The sequence below is a fragment of the Callithrix jacchus genome, chromosome 9 (assembly GCF_049354715.1).
Source record: "Callithrix jacchus isolate 240 chromosome 9, calJac240_pri, whole genome shotgun sequence".
Lineage (NCBI taxonomy): Eukaryota > Metazoa > Chordata > Mammalia > Primates > Cebidae > Callithrix > Callithrix jacchus.
The window spans coordinates 50905083-50928284 of record NC_133510.1 but is presented as its reverse complement, the minus strand read 5'-3'; the positions used below and the strand labels follow the sequence as shown (position 1 = coordinate 50928284).

At 38.5% G+C, this 23202-nt stretch overlaps 1 protein-coding gene across 1 annotated transcript; it reads right to left on the bottom strand.

The window, feature by feature from the left end:
- Positions 1 to 1557: 1557 nt before the first annotated feature.
- IL26 (interleukin 26) lies at positions 1558 to 23117 on the bottom strand. The gene is made up of 6 exons (XM_009004172.5): positions 22893 to 23117; positions 22751 to 22807; positions 22450 to 22584; positions 2471 to 2536; positions 2309 to 2389; positions 1558 to 1785 (listed from the first exon to the last, which is right to left on the bottom strand). Exons 1-6 carry the CDS (start codon positions 23061 to 23063, stop codon positions 1702 to 1704), a joined length of 594 nt encoding a protein of 197 aa, XP_009002420.3. The 5' UTR covers positions 23064 to 23117; the 3' UTR covers positions 1558 to 1701.
- Positions 23118 to 23202: the final 85 nt, after the last annotated feature.

Sequence of the window (23202 nt, the reverse complement as noted above, 5' to 3'; positions counted from 1 at the left end):
CCGATATAATGGTTGACAGACAAAAATATCTTAAATTTTTTTTTAATGTTTTTGTCTTTTCTCTATGTCCTCACATGACAGAGACAGGGAGCAAGAGAGAGCCAGACAGTACATCTTCATAGGACATGTAGTTTCCTTGTATCATCCAAGAGGGATCTACCAAAAGGAATCACCTCCTACAAATGCTAAGTGGGTTCAGGGTTTATACAGCAGCTCATGTGGGTTCAGGATGTGCAGCCATTTCCCAACATGTCATCATCCCTGGTTCTGATAAAATCCAGAGAGGGACCTTTAAATCGGAGGACTTCACCCCTGAGCCCACAGCAACACCACCAAGACACGGTATCCCCACTGTGCACACAAATGCATCTTCCTCTTTTGCTGCCCTTTCAATATACCAGTTCCTATTCAAGCAGGCGAAAACTGTGCTTTTGCCCCTGGCATTTGAGAAGTTTCTGAATAGACACCAGCACTTGGATATTGATCTTTCACTCAATGATGACTTTGAAATTGCTCTTTTGCTCCTAAGTTTAGCGACCTCTTGACTGTTCTGGAAAACCAAAGAACTTGGGAAATAATCAAATATTAAATTCAATCACCCAGAAATATTGGGGAGGCAAACGAAATTTTACTCCTAAGAATCTAAAGCCCCTGTAATAAATACTTCTTTGCTGACTGGCAAATGAATGTTCATCAGCCCTTCTCATGTCTGGAGACACCAAGTAATGGGGACAGCTTAAGAATGGTTTGTGACCAAGACTGGGGACTATTCTGGGCTCTATGGAAGTCCAACTCAGCTGTCGGTGGTGCCTAATCCTGGAAAATGCTGAGGCCCCTGAACGTGGATCAAGGAAGGGCTGTTGGTGCACTCTTCCCCTGTCCTCGGCAAAGCCAGGGAACAGGCTCCCAATCCCCCAGATTCCAGCTCTTCCAAATGTTTCTCAGGAAAGAAGCTGCCCTGCTGCTGATGGACCAGGAGCCTGCCTGGGAAGTTCTGGATAAAGAGGAAGATGAAGAGAGTCCTCCAGTCTCGCCCTCACCAATGCCCTGCAGTTCCCCATACCTTTCCTGTCCTGTGTACTTGTGTAGGAATGAGATCTCCAGAAGAGATCAGACATGGAACCATAGTGTGTTGATGGGGGAAAGGCAGAGAGGGATCACTTTGGAATATGAAATCAGTTAAGAGAGGGCAGCTCCTAGTGAACAACCTAATGACCACATGACTGAAACAAAGAACTAGATGGTAGGAAAGCAATGAAGGAAAAAGCTGCCAGGGACACAGGCCATGAAGACCTTGGGGAAGTCCCACCTATTAACACAAAAGGTGCCAAGTCCCAGAACTGTCGGTGTGCAGCAGGGGCGCAATGAAAGCCTTGTGGGAGTGAATTGGCTGGTGGCCCAGGACGTCCCATCAGAAGTGACTCCTGTTTTCTGTGCTGTATGCCAATCGCACAGAGCAGAGTCCCTTTAAGGCAAAACAATGTTTAGGCCATATTACTCCTTTATGAGTATGTAGATGGGGTTTTTAGACATTACAAAAAGTTGACTGTGGTGAAATGTGAGCTGCATTTAGACTTTTATTTGGCTTCTATGAACTTTTCTAATTGCACAGCGCCCTGTTATCAAGATTCGGCATCATTTGATCTTGGTTACTTGTGGTCTTCGTGGCTTGGGTTTCCTGTCAAAGGCATTCCTGGTAAATCATTCCAAGCAGTTAGGTACTTTGTGTATCTTATTTGCTGTGATCTGGTAGGTACCTCTTGCACACCAAGAAATTCTAGCATGCTGTCATGAAAAGGACACCCAGGAGAAAGAAACACAATTTATTTCATTAAATTCAACATTTGTTAAGTGCTAAGTTCACACTTGGCATAATAATTTTCAAACCCTGAAGCAGACAGTCATATACATAACATCTAATTAGGTCTCAATAACATTATATTGCATTCCAGGAATCTGTCATTCCCCTCTATCCCCCAATACCCCCCACACACACACAAGTATTAAATGAGTTAATTCAGTTAATTCAAATATTAAATGAGTTAATGTTTAATTTAATGTAATTTAAATTAAATTGACACAATGTATTTGTGAATAATAAAACATGTTCAGAATGGAAACATTATTTGAAAACACAGAAAATGTGAAAATTAGTGACACTTATCTTCAAAACTTTATTACAACAAATCCTTCTTGTCTATTCTGAATCAGCTAACATGCTGTCAGTATTATGTTAAAAAGTTTTTTAAAAAATAGGCTGTTATAAATGTATTTCTAGCAGTTCTCAATAACTATAAAACCAATGTACTTGGCTTTCCAAGAATTTTTTAATCCAGGAAAGAAGAATATCCAGTTCACTGATGGCTTTGTAGATTCCTTTTTCTCCAATCTGCAGATAAAGTACAGATATAAGAGAAGTTTTTCATATTTTAAAAAACAAAGTATTTTAACAAGGATTTAGAATTCTTACCCCATAATATATTCTTTTTATCCTGGTAATGGATTTCATCTCTCTAGCTGATGAAGCACAGGAAATCTAAAAAATCAACAGTAAGTACATATAATATTGTTGAAGAGGCATTAATGATACTCTTTCATTCAACAAATATTTATGCAGCAGGTGTTATGTGCTAAGCACTAGATATGCATTGGCAAATAAATAATACATGATCTTTTTCCTCACAGAGCTTAAAGTTTCATGTGAAAGCAGATGATAAATAAAACAAACAAAAAATAAAAATTTACAAATTGCAATTAAAGCTATGTTGGCAATTCACAAAGCTCTATGCAGGGATTTATAGGAATCACTTACTTTCAATTGAGTGGTCAGGAGGGTTCCTTTTAAAAATGACATTTGTATTAGTCCGGCTCACATTGCTATAAATAACTACCTGAGATTGGGTAATTTATAAAGAAAAGCAGTTTAATTGACTCACGGTTCTGCATAGCTAAGGAGGCCTCAGGAAACTTACAATCATGGCAGAAGCCAAAGGTGAAGCAAGGCACATCTTGCATGGTGGCAGGAAAGTGAGCAAAGGAGGAAGTGCCTCTCCTTTAAACCATCAGAACTTGTGAGAACTCGTTCACTATCATGAGAACAGCACAGGGGAATCCATTCCCATGATCCAATCACCTCCCATCAGGTTCCCCCCTCAACATGTAGGGATCAGAATTTGAGATGAGATTTGGGTGGGGACACAGAGCCAAACCATATCAACATTTAAGTAGAGTTATTAGGAATGGGAAGGGGCTAGCTATATGAGAAACTGAGGAAAGAAGAGAGGAAATTGGGGAGGAGACCCAAGAGAGTAATTCAGGCAGAGGAAAATGTGCTCCTCCAAGGCAAGAGAGAGCTTAGTGTCTTCAAGAAACAAAAGAAAGAGAAAGAAAGAAGAAAAGAAAGAGAAAGGAAGGAAGGAAGGAAGGAAGGAAGGAAGGAAGGAAGGAAGGAAGGAAGGAGGGAGGGAGGGAGGGAGGGAGGGAGGGAGGGAGGGAGGGAGGGAAGGAAGGAAGAGAGAGAAAGAAAGAGAAAGAGAGAGGGAGGGAGGAAGAGAGAGGGGGTGGGAGGGAGGGAGAGAGGAAGGAAGGAAGGAAGGAAGGAAGGAAGGAAGGAAGGAAGGAGGGAGGGAGGGAGGGAGGGAGGGAGGGAGGGAGGGAGGGAGGGAAGGAAGAGAGAGAAAGAAAGAGAAAGAGAGAGGGAGGGAAGAAGAGAGAGGGGGTGGGAGGGAGGGAGAGAGGAAGGAAGGAAGGAAGGAAGGAAGGAAGGAAGGAAGGAAGGAAGGAAGGAAGGAAGGGAGGGAGGGAGGGAGGGAGGGAGGGAGGGAGGGAGGAAGGGAGGAAGGAAGGGAGTAATTAAGCAAGAGAGATGTGGGAAGCATGAGAGACATGAGACTGACAAGAAAAAAATTACCTTTTAAAAAAATCACTCTGCCTGTCATTTATAAAGCACAGAACAATGTTCAGTGTAGACTACGAGAAGGTGCCCAGGACATTAATCTTAGTTTCTAAATTAGGGGAAACAGTAGGCTGGTATCTTTAGCAGCTGGCTTGTAGGCTGGCTGGCCAGGGAAACTACCAGTCCCCTTTGTGCAAGTGAATTATCAAACCCTATCTGAGCACATGAATCACCTGGGCATCAAACAGGAAAGTTAATATGCTCCTCTGTTCTCCCACAAATTTCTATAGGACTAACAAAAGAAAAGAAAAAATAGAAAATGTGAAATTGCCTAATTTATCTACTTTAGTTTTAATTTTAAAACATTTAGCACCGGAACAGACCAAGGAGATTGAATAGGCCGATGGTTTGCAATTTGCAGAAAGGGAGACCAAGGTCCAAGTAGTTAAGTCAGTCACCTAATGTCCCACAGGAAGTCCTATCCTAGTGACAAAAGAGTGTCACTATCTAACAGTTAACGACAAGAGTTAAAACTCATGAAATGAAGTGACTAAATGAAAACATTTAGTCTCTAAATGTCCTAGTGACAAAATAATGTCATATCAATAAAGATAACACTTTAGTTCAAAGTGTTGACACTTCAAAGCTCAGACTTTTGAAATGGAAGTGGCTAAGTGATAACATCTATTAAAATGAATGAAACATGGCTGAGGTCAACCAACAGGTCTCTTCAGGGGTGGCAATGGTGTCATGGCCCTGCCCAAATGGGAATGCTACCTTCAGGTCAGACCCTGATAGGAGGGAAGAAACTCTTCCGGTGAAATGGGCCTTCATGATTAGGCAAAGCAGGGGTGCTGTGATCAAGAGGCTATAGACACAGACTGCTCAAGTTGAGGTACAGTGTGCAGGATTCCTGAACACAGGGTTAGAGCTTATTGCGACGCAAGCCCTGACTTCAGAATGTATTTCATGTTATACTTGCACCCAACTATACAACATGGAATTCTTTCTCTGGGATAAGTGGAATGTTCTATTCTGTCATTAGTGTGTCTGTGAATGCTCAGTAAAACTTCGTCCTAATATTTAATGCATAGAAGCCTTTCTAAAAGTAATAGTAGCATCATTCCTCATGTTTCTAAAATCATGTGTTAGGATTTAAAGATTTCACAGTGAAGGTGAGAGAACAAAGAACCAACCACATTCTGGACACTACAGAAGTTAAATAAAACTAAGACATTCCTGTCAACTGTGTGTTCTGCCCAGGGACCCTGGATGTGCAATGCATCCCACACCAGGTGGAAGGTACCAGAGACAGGTTTTCTCCCTCACACACACCAAAGGCACGTGCTACTCTAAGAAGAGTAATGAGAGTCAGAAAGGAGGAAAACACTCTTCCAATAAAAATAAAAGTAAATAAATAAATAAATGATCCAGGCCAGTGTTGTCACAACAGCTACACTCTTGTTGAAGGGCTACTTCCTGGTGCCTCGAGTACTGTTTACTGTGAGTGACTCATAGTAAAGATCTGACCTATGGAGTTCTCATTTTCTTTGTACTGTTGGAAATGTGTCCACAGGTTCAGTAAGATTGCAGATTTTACTGTCATAATTCAGATTGCTTTGCCTGGAAAAAGGAATTTATTAAAAGAATGATTTCCTTTTCCTTATATTTTTTCATCTAGTTGCAGTGGCTGAAATTAGAATGTGTGATATAAGGGTCAGCAGTTTTATCTTAAGAATGGCTGAATGATTTGACAATCTCAACAGAAGCAGATATGATCTGGACTAGAGGCAATTTATTGGTAGGGCTAGAATAACTAGAGATCCGCTCAAAGAAAAATGTGAGATAGTCACATAATATAAAACATTCATTCTTTATTATTAAATCAACATATATTTATCGCAACTTACTATATGCTAAGTATAGAACAGTGCCTCTGCCATATGGCATTGATTTACAGTTGACAATGAAAGATTTGCAGCTGAACAATGCAGGGTAATGTTAGGTGCACTGACCGCCCCCAACGAAGTTAAAAACCTATGTATGCTACTAATAGCCTACAGTTCACCTGGAGCCTTATTGATAACATGATCAATCAATTAACACGTATTTTGTGTGAGATATATATATATATACACTATATTTTATAATGAAGTAAAGTGGAGAAAAGGCAATGTAAGAAAATCATAAAGAAGAGAAAATATATTTACTATTCATTAAGTGGAAGTGGATCATAATAAACGTCTTATCCTTGCCATCTTCATGTTGAGCAAACTAAGGATGAGGAGGAAGAGGAGGGGTTGGTCTTGCTGTCTCAGGGATGGCAAAAGCAAAAGTGGTGAAGGAAGTGGAACGGGAAGCAGAGAGGCAGGCATACTAGGTGTAACTTTAAAGAAACACATAGAAATTTCTGTCTAACCTTTTTTGCTTTTTCATTTCTCTAAAAGATATTTCTATACAGTACTAACCCTTCTTCCACCATTCACTTTTGTTTCACTGCTCTATCATAGAAAAGTTCATATCATAAAAGAGATTAAAAGCAGTCTTGAATAATCAGAACTCTTCTGCCAATTGTCTAACATCAATTTGTTTTCTGGCTCTGCTTCTTCTACATCTTCTTCCTCCTCGTTTGACACTGGTTCAGAAGCAGTCATCTCCATCATGTCATCTGCTAATCTCTATTGTTGCAGTCTGCTAGCTCTTGAATTTCTCCAAGACTCATATCTTGGTATCTTCAACCTGTACCCCCCCCATCTTTTTGCTATATCCCCCATCTATTTTGTGATTTTTTTGATTAGTTCTGTTGTAAATTCTGTGCAGTTTTGTACAACATCTGAACACACTTTTCTCCAGCAGGAATTTATTGTTTCAGGCTTGATGACTTTCACGGGTTTTTCTATAACAATGATAGAATCTTCAACAATGTAATCACTCTAAACTTGAATGATGTTCCCTCTATTGGTGTTCTCTTCCATAGTGTTGACAATCCTTTCTGTAAAATACCACATGTAATGAGCCTAAAAGGTCCTTATTACCCCCTGATCTAGAGGCTGAATTAGAGATGTTGTATATGGGGCCAAGTGGTTTATTTCAGTACCTTCTGTGTTGAATTCATGGGGTTCCGGTTGACCAGGAGCATTGCCCAATATCGAAAAAAAAAACTTTGAAAGGCAGTCCCTTGCTGCCAAGGTACTTCCTGACTTCAAAGCACCAGGGGAACCAATCCATAGAAAAATGTTCTCATTGTCTGGGCCTTCATGTTGTACAATGGAAAGACTGGCAGCTGGTGTCTATCTCTTCCCTTCAAGGCTCAGGGGTTAGCAGCTTTATAAATAAGGGCATTCCTGATCATAAGCCTGACTGCATTTGCACAAAACAGTAAAGTTAGCCTATTCCTTCCTGCCTTAAAATCCTGGTGCTCACTTCTTTACTGATCAAAGTCTGTAGCATTGTTTTCCAGAACAGGACACTTCTATCTCCATTAAAAACCTATCCAGGCAAATACCCTTCCTCCCCAGTGATTATTTTAATGGCACCTGGGAACTTGCCTCCTCCCTCTTGGTTGGTAGAAACTGCTTCTCTTGTGATCTTGACATTTTTTAAGCCAAATGTCTTTCTAAAATTATCAAACCATCCTTTGCTGGGATTAAATTCTACAGTTTTATATCCTTCATCTTTCTTTTGCTTTAAATTGTCATATAATGACTTCACTTTTTCTTAAATCGTATCAGAGTCTATAGATGTGCCTTTCTTTTAGCACATTTACGTGTGTAGTGAGGGATTCACAAATTTCCTTTTCTTTTTTTACAGTGGTCCTTATACTAGATTTATTTATCTTGAAATGTCAGGCCACCCCAGCTGCAGACCTCACTCTATAGTACATATCAAGCAATTCAGCTTTTTCTTGTAATGTCATGACTTTTCTCTGTTTCTAGGGAGCACTTGGGAGCACCAGTGGCACTTTGTGTGGAACCCATGGTATTATTCAAGATTTATGATATTGCACTAAACAGAGTGAAAAATATACACAAGAGACCACTTTTTACTGCAATGGGCAATTTACTGCAGAGACAAACTGCTCACGTGAAGATAATTAATATCAAACAGTATTTTAAGTGGATAGTCACAACACTTGAGCTCACTACAACAGCAACAAGAGGTGACTATCGAATTATTGCAGTAGAACAGCATTATTACAAGTAATTTTGTGCAGCTAATTATCTCCATGTGAGCAGTTTGCCTCTACAGTAAATTTGCACATTACCAATGTGCAGTTTCTACCAACCAGGAGGCCGCAGACAAGTTCCCAGCTGCCAGACGCTTTAATACTGTATCTTTACCTTTGTTTACAAATTGCTCCATGTATGGCCTATAAGTGTTTGTGTGTATAGGTTTTGACACATTTTAACTCTTTATAATAAATTGTGGATATTTCATGGTAGCAAATGATAAAATAGATTAGTAACTACATATATTTTATGCATTAATGACACATTTTTCTTAATTTTTCCATATTTCTAGGCTACACATTTCATCTGCAAGTTTTTCAAATTATTACAAATCGCCAAAAAATTTTCTCATATATTTATTAAAAAAAACACATATCAATTGACCTATACAGTTCAAATCTATTTATTAAAAATAAAACACACATATAAGTTGACCTATGAAGTTAAAACCTATGCAGTTCAAACCTACATTTAACGTAAAAAGTACCATGCACGAAAATCACCTCAGGATACACGTGATGCCTCACAATCTGCTGAGAAACAGAGTGATGCCCAATTACAATTCTATGCGACAAATACTGTGGTTAAAACAAAAACATGACTGCTCTGCGAGACAGAGGAGAGGCAATCCCTGAAGTCTTCCAGGAGGAAAAAAGTGAATTGTATCTTGAAAGATGACTGGAAGGAGCAGGAAGAAGAGATGAGTAGACAGGGAAGCAAGATGTTCAAAGACTGGACAACACAGAGACAATTTAAACACCCACCAGGTCTCAGATGAAACTCTAAACTAAATCATCCAAGTTATGGCCCCCAACCTCCACCTCTGCCGCAGCCCATCCCCTGTTTGCTCTCTTTGCAGCACCAATGACAACTTGAGACTAGCCAAGATGGGCTGAAAGCATTTTTTTTTTTTGGAGACTGAGTTTCACTCTTGTTGCCCAGGCTGGAGTGCAATGGCACAATCTCAGCTCACTGCAACCTCTGTCTCCTGGGTTCAACCAATTCTCCTGCCTCAGCCTCCCAGGTAGTTGGGATTACAGATACCTACCACCACACCTGGCTAATTTTTTATTTTAGTAGAGACACGGTTTCACCACGTTGGCCAGGCTGGTCTCGAACTCCTGACCTCAAGTGATCCACTCGCCTTGGCCTCCCAAAGTGCTGGGATTACAGGTGTGAGCCACCAGGCCCAGCCAGCATCTTCAATGAGCTCTATGAGGACAGAGATATTGGCTGTCAATTTTTGTTGAGTCCCCTGCAACTGGAATAGTGTTCAGTAAATAATAAACATTTGCTGAATAAATGAATCAACAAGTAAAATGCAAGCATCAAGTTACTGCTTCAGGGTCCACAAGCCTACTCATTCCATAAAAGTTTGAAGCGTGGCCTAGACATTAGTGAGCCTTATAACTTTGTTTAAAACAATCAGATAAACAAGTAATACAGTCCTTAGTTTGTTTTCCCAATCTCCTTATGTGTTCAAAAAAATCATACAAATGTGTATTGTGTATGATGGCTAAAGCAAAAATGGAAGATCTCTACTGATAATTCTGAGTGGAAAAGATAGTGGCTTATGAGTGGACAGATACATGTGTCACGGTTCCTCAATGAATTAACTGCCCAGACTGCATTCTCACAGAGAATGGCCACAAATCCTCTCTGCAAAAAGGATTTTATTATGTTATATTCTATCATATTACAAATACACAACCACAGGGAAAATGAAAAACCATACACAATACCTTACTTTTTATATAGCTCAACATACAATTTCAGACTGAAACATGACTACCTTTTTTGTTTGTTTTTTAGTTGGTCTTAATGGCTAAGATGGTTTCTACTCTAACCATGGCCTTGGCTTCTTGAAAGTTTTTCTTCTCCAGAATACAAATGACATATAAAAGGGATAGATAAGAGATTAGACTAGACACTAAACTTAATTTTATTGTATTACTGCAGATACAGACTTTTAATCAAATCTTATTCACTTTTTGTTCAGTAGTTCACATGAGGTCCTACAAATATTATCTGAAGTGTTTTAAAGGAATACTTGAGAAAATTACGCCACTATAACGTTTTAAAAATAGACTAAATAAATAAATATTAGTTTGGCTAAAAAGCACAGGCACTTGGACACCAACACAAAACTACTGAGACCAGAAAGGTTTATAGAAAACTTTGAAAGAAAATAATAAAATCAGCGTAATTGAAGAAAGCATGATTATATTTACAAGCAAGTTTTCACCAAAGGAGGAAAGAGTGACTAAACTATAAGCCAGGTGTCTCTCTGTGAAACCAAATTCATAATCAGACATTTAATTTTAATTTAAAAAGACAAATATCCAACAACTGAGTAGATATTGAAGAGTTTATAAAACATCATTATCCAATTTCTGTATTCTCTGTAACTACAAAGATCATCTGATACAGATAAGCTAGCTTACCTAGAATAATCTTAAACCTTTGTAAGACATTTCTTCATGTTTCAGCCATGGAAAAAAATTGGAAAGAGTTTTTCAATACTTTAAATACAAATGGATACTATAGCAGGATGACATTAGTGCAAGTTTTTACAAATTTCACTGTTACTATCAGTCATCAGAGTTAGTTCATACAATTTAGCATGTAAAGAAAATTCCTAACTCAGCAACAGAGCTGCGCCCCATAATTTTTTATTGAGACATAATAGATGTAAATATTTTCTGAGCACATGTGACACTTTGATGCATTTATATAATGTGTGATGATTAAATCAGGGTAACTTCCTCCCACTGTATTTTTTAGCCCATTGTTCAACCGCTCTTCATCTCCCCACATCCCTACCTCTCCCAGCCTCTGCTCACTATCAATCTATTCACTCTCTTTATGAGATCCACTTTGTTAGCTCCCACAAATGAATGAGAACAGGAAATAGTTGTTTTTCTGTGCCTGGTTTATTTCACTTAATGTAAAAACCTCCATTCCACCCACGTTGCTGCAAATGACAGAATTTCATTTTTTCATGACTGAATAATATTCCATGGTGTATGTATATCACATTTTCTTTATCCATCCATCCATTGAGGAGCACTTAGATTGATTCCATATGTTGGCTATTGTGAATAGTGCCACAATAAACATTGGAGTGCAGGTTTTTTTCAAGAAATTGATTTCCTCTCTTTAGGATATATATCCAGTAATGGGACTGTTAGATCATATGGTAGTTATGCTTTCAGTTTTTTGAGGAGCTTCTACACTGTTTTCTATAGTGGTTATACTAGTTTACATTTCCATTAACAGTGTGACAGGGTTCCCCTTTCTCTACCTTCTTCCCAATATGGTTACTGCCTTTTAAGTAATAGCCATTCTAACTGGGGTGAGATGTGGTTTTCATTTGCATGTTTTGATGATTAGTGTTATTGAGTATTTTAATATCCCTCTTGGCCATTTTTATGTCTATTCAGATCTTTCTCCCATTTTCAAATCAGATTATTTGCTTTTTGCTATTGAGTTCTTTGAGTTCCTCATATATTCTGATTAGTTCCTTTTCAGATGGATAGTTGCAAATATTTTCTCCCATTCTATAGGTTGCCTTCTCACTTTGTCAATTGTTTCCTTTGCTATGCGGAAGATTTTTAGCTTTATAGAATCCCATATGTCTGTTTTATCTTTGGTTGTCTGTGCTTTTGAGGACTTACTCAAAAAAAATCTCTGCCCAGACCAATGTCCTGGAGTGTTTCCCTAATGTTTTCTTCCAATAGTTTCATAATGTCAGGTCTCATATTGGGCTCCAATCCATTTTGATTTGATTTTTCTATATTTTGAGAGATAGGAGTCTAGTTTCCTTTTTCTGCATATGTTTATCCAGTTTTTTCAGCAACATTTATTGAAGAGACTGTCCTTTCCCCAGTGTATATTCTTGGCACTTTTGTCAAAAAATGAGTTGACTGTAATTGTATGGATTTATTTCTGAGTTCTCTATTCTTTTCCATTGGTCTAAGTTTTTTGTTTTTAATGCCAGTACCATGCTCTTCTGGTACTATAGCTTTGTAGTATGTTTTGAAGTCAGATAGTGTGATGCTTCCAGCTTTGTTCTTTTTGCTCAGTATTGGTTTGGCTAGTGGCAACCTTTTGTGGTTTTGTGGTTCCATGTAAATTTTAGCATGTTTTTCTATTTCTGTGAAGAATGTTAGGAGCATTTTGATAGGAATTGCATTTAATCTGTAGTTAGCTTTGAGTAGTTTGATATCTTAACAGGATTATTTCTTTCAAAGAAGGAGCATGGAATATCTTTCCCTGTTTTGTGTGTGTCCTCTTCAATTAATTCATCAATGTTTTATAGTTTTTTTATAGAGATCCTTCACTTCCTTGGTTAAATTTATTCCTAGGTATCTTATATTTTTTGTAGCTATTGTAAATGGGATTGCTTTTTTGAGTTCTTTTTTATATCATTCACTGTTTGCATGCATAAATGCTATTGACTTTTATACCTTGATTTTGTGTCCTGCAATTTTACTGAATTTTTTTTATCAGTTCTAACAGTTTTTGGTGGAGTCTTTAGGATATTTTGAATATAAGATCATGTCATCTGTGAAAAAGGACAATTTAACGTTTTCCTTTCAGATTGAATGCACTTTATTTCCTTCTTTGGACTATTTGCTGTGGCTAGGATTTCCAGTATTATGTTGAACAAAAGTGGTGAAAGTGGTCAAATTTGTCCTGTTCCAGATCAAAGAGGAAAGGCTTTCAATTTTATCCCATTCAGTATGATGTTAGCTATGGGTTCATCATATATGGTCTTTATTGTTTTGAGATACATCCCTTCTATATCTAGTCTGTTAAGGGTTTTTGTCATAAAGAGATGTAGATTTTATTAAACGCTTTTACAATATCTATTGAAATGATCATATAGTTTTTGTTCTTGGTTCTATTAATGTATCACATTTATTGATTTGCATATGTTGAGCCATCCTAGCATCCCTGGGATGCATCCCACCTGATCTGGTGAATAATCTTTTAAATGTGTTGTTGAATTTGGTTTGCTAATTTTTTTGTGAAGATTTTTGCATTTGTTTTCATTAGAAACATTGGTGTATAGTTTTCTTTTTCTTTGTTGTGTCTTATCTGACTTATATCAAGGTACAATTGGCCTCACAGAATGAGTTTGGAAATATGCTCTTCTCTTCAATTTTTTAAGAATTTGAGTAGCATTGGAATTACTTATTTTTAAAACATTTGGTAGAACTCAGCACTGAATCCATTAGGTCCTGGGGTTTCTTTAACAGAAGACTTGTTATGGCTCCAATCTTGTTACTGATTATTGATTCGTTCAGGTTTTCTTTCTTAATTGTTTAAACTTGATAGGTTGTATGTGTCTAGGAATTTATCCATTTCTTCTGGGTTTTCCAATTTGTTAACATAGAATTGTTCATAATATACTGTGACGGTTGCTGGTATTTCTTTGACCTCATCATTTGTTATGTCTCTTTTTTTAATCTCTGATTTTATTTCGTGTTTTCTCTTTTTTTTTTTATTTTTTATTGGATTTTAGGTTTTGGGGTACATGAGCAAAGCATACAAGACAGTTGTGTAGGTACACACATGGCAGTGTGCTTTGCTTTCCTTTTCCCCTTCACCCACGTTTGGCATTTCTCCCCAGGCTATCCCTCCCCTCCTCCCCCTCCCACTGGCCCTCCCCTTTTCCCCCCAATAGACCCCAGTGTTTAGTACTCCCCTTTCTGTGTCCATGTGTTCTCATTTTTCTTAGCTAAATATCCACTCTGTGTATCTTTTGAAAAAAACTAACTTTTTCTGATTATCAATTTTAGAGTAAGTGTGATGTGGTGCTGAGAAGAATGTATATTCTGTGGATTCAGGGTTAAGAGTTCTGTAAATATCTATTAAGTTCACTTGGTCCAGATCTGCATTCAAGTCCTGGATTTCCTTGTTGATTTTCTGTTTCATTGATCTGTCTAATATTGACAGTTGAGTGTTAAAGTCTCCCACTATTATTGTGTGGGAGTCTAAGTCTCTTTGTAGGTCATTAAGGACTTGCTTTATGTATCTAGGTGCTCTTGTATTGGGTGCATATATATTCAGGATCATTTGCTCTTCTTGTTGTATTGATCCTTTTACCATTAGTAATGCCCTTCTTTGTCTCTTGATTTTTATTGATTTAAAGTCTAATTAAACTCCAGAGCTTCTGTACAGCAAAGGAAACAATCATTAGAGTGAACTGGCAACCAACAGAATGGGAAAAAATTTTTGCAATCTACCCATCTGACAAAGGGCTAACATCCAGAATCTACAAAGAACTAAAACAGATTTACAAGAAACAAACAAACCTATTCAAAAGTGGGCAAAGGATATGAACAGACACTTTAGAAAAGAAGACATCTATGAGGCCAATAAACATATGAAGAAATGCTCATGATCACTGGTCATTAGAGAAATGCAAATCAAAACCAAATTGAGATACTGTCTCACACCAGTTAGAATGGTGATCATTAAAAAATCTGGAGACAACAGATGCTGGAGAGCATGTGGAGAAATAGGAACACTTTTACACTGTTGGTGGGAATGTAAATTAGATCAACCATTGTGGAAGACAGTGTGGCAATTCCTCAAGGACCTAGAAATAGAAATGCTATTTGACCCAGCGATCCCATTGCTGGGTATATACCCAAAAAATTATAAATTGTTCTATTATAAAGACACATGCACACGTATGTTCATTGTGCCACTATTTACAATAGCAAAGACCTGGAACCAATCCAAATGTCCATCATCGATAGACTGGATAAAGAAAATGTGGCACATATACACCACGGAATACTACACAGCCATAAAAAAAACGATGAGTTCGTGTCCTTCATAGGGACATGGATGAATCTAGAAACCATCATTCTCAGCAAACTGACACAGTAACAGAAAACCAAACACCGCATATTCTCACTCATAGATGGGTGTTGAAGAGTTAGAACACATGGACACAGGGAGGGGAGCATCACACACTGTAGTCAGTAGTCGGGGGCTAGGGGAGGGACAGCATTGGGTAGGGAGGGTGGGGAGGGATAACGAGGGGAGAAATACCAGATATAGGTGATGGGGGGATGAAGGCAGCAAACCACCTTGCCATGTATGTACCTATGCAACAATCCTGCATGATCTGCACATGTACCCCAGAACCTAAAGTACAATTAAAAATAACAACAACAACTTTTTATTTTATTACACTTTATGGGTGAATAGCTAGGTGAAGGAAGCCAGACCAAAAAAAAAAAAAGAGTATAAAACATAAACAATAATACCATTTACCTTAAAGTGATGTTTATTATATTAATTTTGGTGTTGATTTCATGAGTGTATACATATGTTAAAATCTTCAAATTATACACTTTAAATGTGCTCAGTTAGTTGTATGTCAATTAGAAGACTGGAGACAGTGGCTCACGCCTGCAATCCCAGCACTTTGGGAGACTGAGACAGGTGTATCACTTGAGGTCAGGAGTTTGAGACCAGCCTGGCCAACATAGAAAAACCCCGTCTCTACTAAAAATACAAAAGTTAGCCAGGTGTGGTGGTACACGCCTGTAGTCTCAGCTACTCGGAAGGCTGAGGCACAAGAACCATTTTAACCCAGGAGGTTGAGGTCACAGCGAGCCAAGACAGTGCCACTACTCTCAGCCTGGTGACAGAGTGAGACTCCATCTCAAAAAAAAAAATTATATGTCAATTATACCTCAATAAATCTATAAATAAATACATTAATACATTTTTAACATACACAAAGCATATACAAAGAGCTACATGCTACTGTTGTAATTACACTTTCCATGGGACTCCTCAAACTTTTAGCAGGTCTATAAACCTCCTGCAAGGTTTCTACATCTGTGTTCTTAGTGAACGGCACGAGCACCCGCACAGCCGGCCTCCAAGTAGAAATCTTGGGCTCATCTTGGGCTCTCCTCTCTCCTTCAGGCTCTCCTCCAGGCTCTCCTCACTCTTGCCTGTGACATTGGTGTGCCACCATTTCGACATATTATTTCAAGCCTCTTCTCACACTTTTCCTCTGCTTGAGCCTCACCTCTACATATATCTCCACATAGTAACCAGAGAGTTCTTTCTGAAACATTGTGTATTTGACATCCAATGCCTTTCAGTGACTTTCCATTATCCTCAGGATACAATCCAAACTCAGCCAGCCTTACCAGGCCCGCCTTTACTTGACCCTACTAATATCCCCTGGCTAAAATCCGACCAGCCTGCCTGTCTTTATGGTCCACAAGCCCCTTTACATCCATACTCAGTTACTTGCAGCTTCCTGAATGTGGCATGTTGTTTTATACCACCAAACCTTTATTCAGCCTTCTTCCCGTGCCATTCCCCTGGAAGTTAAGCTCAAGCATTGCCTTCTTCAATAACACCTTTTCAAGTTTCCCCCAACGTGTACTCTATGTCTGCAACAGACAGAATTAACTACTTCCTTTAGGCTTCCACAGTGACTTCCTCAGAAGAAAACTTTAACCACTCATACATGTTGCATTTTATGATTCATTGAACTTTTTTGTTTACTTCTCCCATCCAAAAAGAATTTGGAGAGCCTGGACCAAATCATGCTTTCCTTTCTTACCCTAGCTCCTAGCACAGTGCCCAGCAAGTATAGAATTAGGCCAAACTGCTATAAGACAATTTGCCAAAAATCAATTCACTACCCCGATGGTTAATATTGGGTGTCAACTTGATTGGATTGAAGGATGCAAAGTATTGTTCCTGGGTGTGTCTGTGAGGGTGTTGCCAAAGGAGATTAATATTTGAGTCAGTGAACTGAGAAAGGCAGTGCCACCCTCCATCTGGGTTGGCACCATCTAATCAGCTGCCAGTGCGGCCAGAATAAAAGCAGGCAGAAGAACATGGTGAGACCACACTGGATTAGCCTCCCAGCCTACATCTTTCTCCCATGCTGGATGCTTTCTGCCCGCAAACATCGGACTCCAAGTTCTTCAGCTTTGGGACTCAGACTGGCTTCCTTGCTCCTCAGCTTGCAGGTGGCCTATTCTAGGACCTCACCTGTGATCATGCGAATCAGTACTCCTTAATAAATTCCCCTTTATATATACATCTACTCTATTAATTCTGTCCTTCTAGAGAACCCTAATACACTACTCGACCAATTTACAAAATGTACTTGTTTCTTTTAACCCATTAGTTTCCGTTATTTCAATTTTTATTTTGTCTTTATAATACCATTATAGGGTAAGTTCAGTTTTCCTGTTTCTGAATTCCCTTCTTATTCATGAGAAGAATATATTCATAAGAAGAAATCATTCATTGACTAGTTATAAACAGCATCATCCTGCACCATTGAGCAAGGCATGAATAGCCAGCTTAAGAGAGTGCTATATTTATTGTACCTTGCTCGTGCAAGGCTATATATTTTTTTCTGCTTTGTGCAAAAGTACTCTGTAAGCTAAGAGTGACCCTGGTCATAAATAATATTTTTAAATTCTTAAATATTTAAGGCAGGACTGCTAGCTGTTGGCCAAAATTTTTTTTCTCTTCTTCCAAGTCATAAGCTAAACTACATTTCCCACGATTCCTTGTAGTTACTTGTGCCATGTGATGAGTTCTTGCAATGGAATGTGAGCAGAGTGAATGTGCGATTTGGGGAGCGAGACTTTTGAGAAGCTGAAGCATCTTCTTACTAGTCTCATCCCTCTTAGGAGAAGACATAGCTGTAATATGGAATGAGTCTGGATCCTTGATTCATGATGTGGAGAAATGCGACACCATCTAAAAACCCAGATTGGACTCTTACATAGGTGAAAAATAAAGTTTTTAAAATGTGAAGCCACCAAAATTGGAGGAGTACTTCTTACAGTTGCCAGTTAGCAAACTAACTCTAACACCAAAACTGGTACATTTACTCAAATGTGTTCTTGACTACGGCAAATTCTTTTTTTTTTTTTTTTTTGAAACAAGGTCTCGCTCTGTCACCCAGGTTGGAGTGCAATGGCACAATCTGGACTGACTGCAACCTCTGCCTCCCGGGTTCAAGAGGTTTTCCTGCCTCAGCCTACCAAGTAGCTGGGACTACAAGGATGCGCCATCACACCTGTCTAATTTTTGTATTTTTTTGTTGAGATGGGTTTTCACCTTGTTGGTCAGACTGATCTCAAACTCCTGACCTCAGGTGATCAACCTGTCTTGGCCTTCCAAAGTGCTGCCACTGGTGTGAGCCACCGCACATGGCCAAATTCTTATACATTCTCCCCCGCATACAAATATGTTAATATTAAATGTAGTCATAAGAATTCTGTATGTTCAAAAACACTCTGATCTTATGATTTTTATACCCTCAGGTCTCCCCTCTCTCTGCTACTCAATCTTTATTTTCAGAAGTAGGAATGAGGAACAGAGACAAACACAACAGTCCTCAACATGAAAGCTTCTTCTTATGAGGACAAAACAAAGCTAGTCACTAAAACTAAATAAATAAAAGAAAAAAATAATTCAACAACTTGGTTATCGACAAATTCATCATTTGGCAATTGTTCTGGAGCAGGCACGTGGACTGTTTTTTAAGTATATTAGAGGAAAAGAGGATGGGGTGGGAGGAAAAAGAAAGGAGTAAAGGAAGGAAACCACGTGGTCCCAGCCATTTGGTAAATATCCATCAAGTGCAAATGCATGCCCTCAAAATGTGATAATTACTTATTCCATTGCCTTTATCAAATAGTAATGGGTGACACAATGTTGCCTATAAACAGGAATAAAAAAGAATAAATGATAGAGAGATGTGTAGGACCATTATTCACCAAGGGCATTTTACTTTTACATCTGAATTTTGAACTATCTAACACCTAAAAATGTTCAATAGTGGGCTGATGATATGCATGTCAAAAGAGTAATATTATCTGTAGCCAGAAACCATACAGCTCCATGTAAGGCAACTGCAAGTGAAACAGATACTGATCATCTCCACCAGACAACATGTAATCCAGTATCTAATTCCGGGTTATACTAGAATATATCTTTGAGTTTTTCTTTCTGGTGATACAAAATAATGCCCACCAAGGATAACTCAGATATAATCCAGGTTATATTCCAAGGTAATGAGATTTGGTAATATAGTACATAAGTATTTCATCATTGGAATTGCAATATTTTCCCAACCCAAATGTTCCTATTAAACCCACCAGGGAAGGCTACTGTAAATTTTAAAGGAAGAATTTAGTATTTGCTTTTGATATGTGACAATGTTCACCTAATTCAGCACATAATCAACAAATCCAACCAGAGTCACAGCCTGTTTGGTAAAATATCACTATCTGAAAAAAAGTTTCCATCACTAATTAAAATGTCTTTGCAACTTCAGCAAAGTAAGCATCTTTTAACAACTGATACCCGTTAAATTCTCAACAGAAATAAAACATGTACACAGATAGGAGCACTTAAAAATCCCATTCACAAACTAACAATTTATAAAGAGCTGCAGTAATCCTTACTATTACCTTTAATGTATTAAGATACAAAATAAATAATTACTGGATTCTTCAAATGATGTAATGCTATCGATATCATATGTTTTGCTTTTTAAAAATTATTTCCAAGTTTTGGGGGGAAATTTCAGAAGAACACATACCAATGTTTTATTGTTGGCATAATTTCAAATATTAAGTGCACACATTGAGTAAGCAAGTAGGCTGTGTGCCAAAATTCTGTGTGTAAATCAGCTGTTCAGAACACAGACAGCATTTAACTCTGGAGCAGCACTACCAATGCGGCATTCATTGCTCAATCAACCCCTCAAAATCCTACTTGGCAAATAGCATTATACTAACCTAAGCATTATCCAGAGTACCGCCTCCTGGAAACAGAGTGGGCTATTTCCTCCTGTCTCCGGATCATGGAAGAAGCCTTGGACCAGTTTTGAAATCTGTCAAGGTCCTGCAAAAAACTTGCTAAAACTCGGAGCCTGCACAACTGAGGGCCCCCTCTCACAGTCCCTCTTTTCAAGAAGGGACTCGACCACTCCTGCTCTGAATCCCCAGAGCTTTGTTTCACTTACTTTTTCCACAACAACCTTAGTAGTACAGACAGCATGGGAAATACAGCAAGTATAATTAGTTTCTATAGGTTGGCCATTTATACATTAATTACATTTAGTGTCCATTTTTAATTAAAATATATATATTTAAATTAATGTTTACTTTATGTTTTATAACTTCTGTCTGCTAAACTCTCTCCCAACCACTAATTCAGAACTTCATAGAGTAGATGCTCAGTTAATTTGTATTAAACAGAGAGATACCAGCTTCTGTTGCCAGAAATATATAATTATGTTTGACTGACAGATTAGACACCAGGCCAGTTACCTTTTCCCCTAAATCAATGTATGCAGAGTCTTTCTAAAGCTCAGGCCAATCCTGTTGCTTTATATTTTACAGGCGAGCTTGCTTTACCCCAGGGCATAAACTTCACAGCTTGTGAAATAACTTATGCTGACACTGATAGGCTGGCAGTGGGAGGAGGGAAGAAGGAAAGCATGAGTTAGGGGTTGCATGAGATTGATCAGATGATGTGTTTGTATTGGGCCACAGGAGGGAGCCAGACACTTTGGTAAGTAGCAACAACCAACCTGAGCGGCACCACACTGTCCCACCCACTGGGGACCCTTTAGGAAAAAGCTTCCCCAGAAACAAACCAAGAAAAACCAGAGTTCCTAGACATATCTAGGTTTCCTAAGCTTTTCATCTAGACTATTGCTCGTTTTAGGTTATAACTGTTGCTATGTGTTCTCTAGCTATTTGGACTAACAAAACCAAATTAGTAGTAAAAACCTGACATGGATTTGGGGGTTCTGGGTAACCAGACACTCTGTACTGTATCAGGCAAGAATTTAACAATGCAACTTATATTTATGAGACTATTTATAGCTACATATGTACTGTCTTCATAAGGTAATCTTATAGGTTAAGTATAGAACAAAATTTCAGGCCAGGGAACTGGCCCAGAGAATTCTCCCTGTGTTTTGAAAAGAGGTATCAGTTTGTAATTTTTTTTATCATTGTTGTGATTTTAATAAAATATGAGAGTTCATGAAAAACCGTGCAATCCAAACCTAAATGAGTATATAACAAACACAAACGAACCAAGGAAATTCAGAACTTAAATGTGTTGGCTTTGTTTTTTCGTTTGTTTGCTTTGCTTTGCCCTAAACCTAACTGATCAGCTGACACTCATAAAATGCCTCAGGTACCCTGGGCTGAAATTTGGGTTACTGAGCACTTTAGTTAACCACAAGGAAAAACACATCCTAACTCTTAAAACATAAAACACCCATCTCTAATGGCCCAGTTTAAGTCTCTGTGACCATGATGCCCAGGACGGAGAGCTCCTTTCCAACTGGCTTCCCAAGGACTGCAATAAGGCTCCCACCCCACCTTTGTACCATCCGCAAGCTACAACTGCAGGAGGCTGGAGAAAGCACACTTGGACCCCAGCCAAGGGCACAGAAAAGCTTCAACACTCCCCATAGAAGCAACTCAACAATGCACAGATTCCTGCTCGGTGTTTTTTGTTGTGTTTTGTTTTCTGCACTGGTCATTAAAGCTGTGGAAGTTTTCGTAGAAATGTGATCACCTTTACCTTCTTAATTAATTCTCCATTGCTTGCTGTGACAGTGATCATACTGGGGCATCAAATAATTCAGGTACCAAAGAAGGCATGTCTATCCCTTTTTAAGTTTTTACTGAGATTATGCCTTAAAAAAGGCACAAATATTTTTTTTAAAGGATAAGTAAATAAGAAAAAGGACATCAGAAAGTTCTCGTTATTATGGGACAGAAGGAAGGAAGGAAAGAGAGATAAAGAAAGAAAAGGGGAAAAAAGAAAGGAAAAGAAAAGAGGAAGGAGGGAGAGATAGATGAGGGGGAGAGAGGAAGGAAGGAAGGAAAGAAGGAAGGAAGGGAGAGAAAGATAACTAAAATAGGGTTCTGCACCAAGTTGGTACTCAGGAAGTATTAAATGGATGAATGAATTACTCGGGAATCACATAATGAGAGAATGATTTTAAAGTACTTATTTGAAAACCATTTCATGTTACTTTAGCTCTCTTCAGTGTGCTTTATGAGCCATTCTTTAAGAAATAATAAATAACAGCATTCCGAGTGATGCACAGTTATTTGATGCTATTTCCCTGGTGATGACCTTTCCATTTGAACTACAAGCCAACAGTTACAAAGCTTCTTTTACTCACCCTTTGGTGTGTAGACAGCTTCTTACATGCTGATTTCTAAATAGGTTTCTAGGATCAAATGCACGGTATTTGTTGTGTGTACTTACACAGTGGCTCAATCTCTGCCTAAGGCTATGAAAGTCTTCCACAAATTGAATCTTCTTGCAACCTTGCAACTGGAGTTGACCAAAAACATCTTCCATGAAGAAGGACAGAAGCTGTTCTTGAAATTGGCAGTTTTTCTACAAATAAGATACAAGAAATTGCATATGGTAAATTATGAATCTTTTTTTAATGCCCCCCTGATCATTACTTAGTTACTCTTTGGAAAAAAAAAACTAAAATGCAGGGGGAAATAAACCTCAAATAAGTGGAAATGTAAAAAAAGAAAAAGACTTTCTGGCTTACCATAAATTGCTTTTCTGTGTTCTTTTTTAATAATCGTATATTTTTAATGCGGTCTTCCTACAATAAAACAAAAAGAAATAAGTTGTGTCCCAGACTGTAAGTGTCCTTGTGGTCATCATTTTAAGTAGAGCCTAATACTTACTGGAATCGTTGCTTTGAGCCATGCTGCTTTGGTATGGAGAGCGTCAACAGCTTGGGACAGTGTCCCCCTTGGGTAACAACTTTTGCTGAAGGAAGATTGCCTGTGCCTGGCAATGGCAAGAGACAGAGTGACTAACAGCAGCCCACACCTCAAAATGCAATTCACCAGCATTTCCCTTCACCCCACTCAGCGTGTGTCACTCACAGCAGCCCAAGAGATACTAGTGCTGGTTAGATGAGAGGATAACCTACTTAACATAGCCCTCAAAGCCACCAGTCCAATGAGGTGCTATGAAAGATACTTTACAGTT

What these genes read in the sequence shown, in the direction of transcription:
- IL26 (XM_009004172.5), bottom strand. Translation starts at nt 23,063, where the DNA reads ATGCTGGTGAATTGCATTTTGAGGTGTGGGCTGCTGTTAGTCACTCTG. An exon ending in GGCTCAAAGCAACGATTCCA is followed by an intron (nt 22,808 to 22,892) that starts GTAAGTATTAGG and finishes GTTTTATTGTAG; the next exon opens with GAAGACCGCATTAAAAATAT. An exon ending in AAAAATTCTTGGAAAGCCAA is followed by an intron (nt 1,786 to 2,308) that starts GTACATTGGTTT and finishes TTTTCATGACAG; the next exon opens with CATGCTAGAATTTCTTGGTG.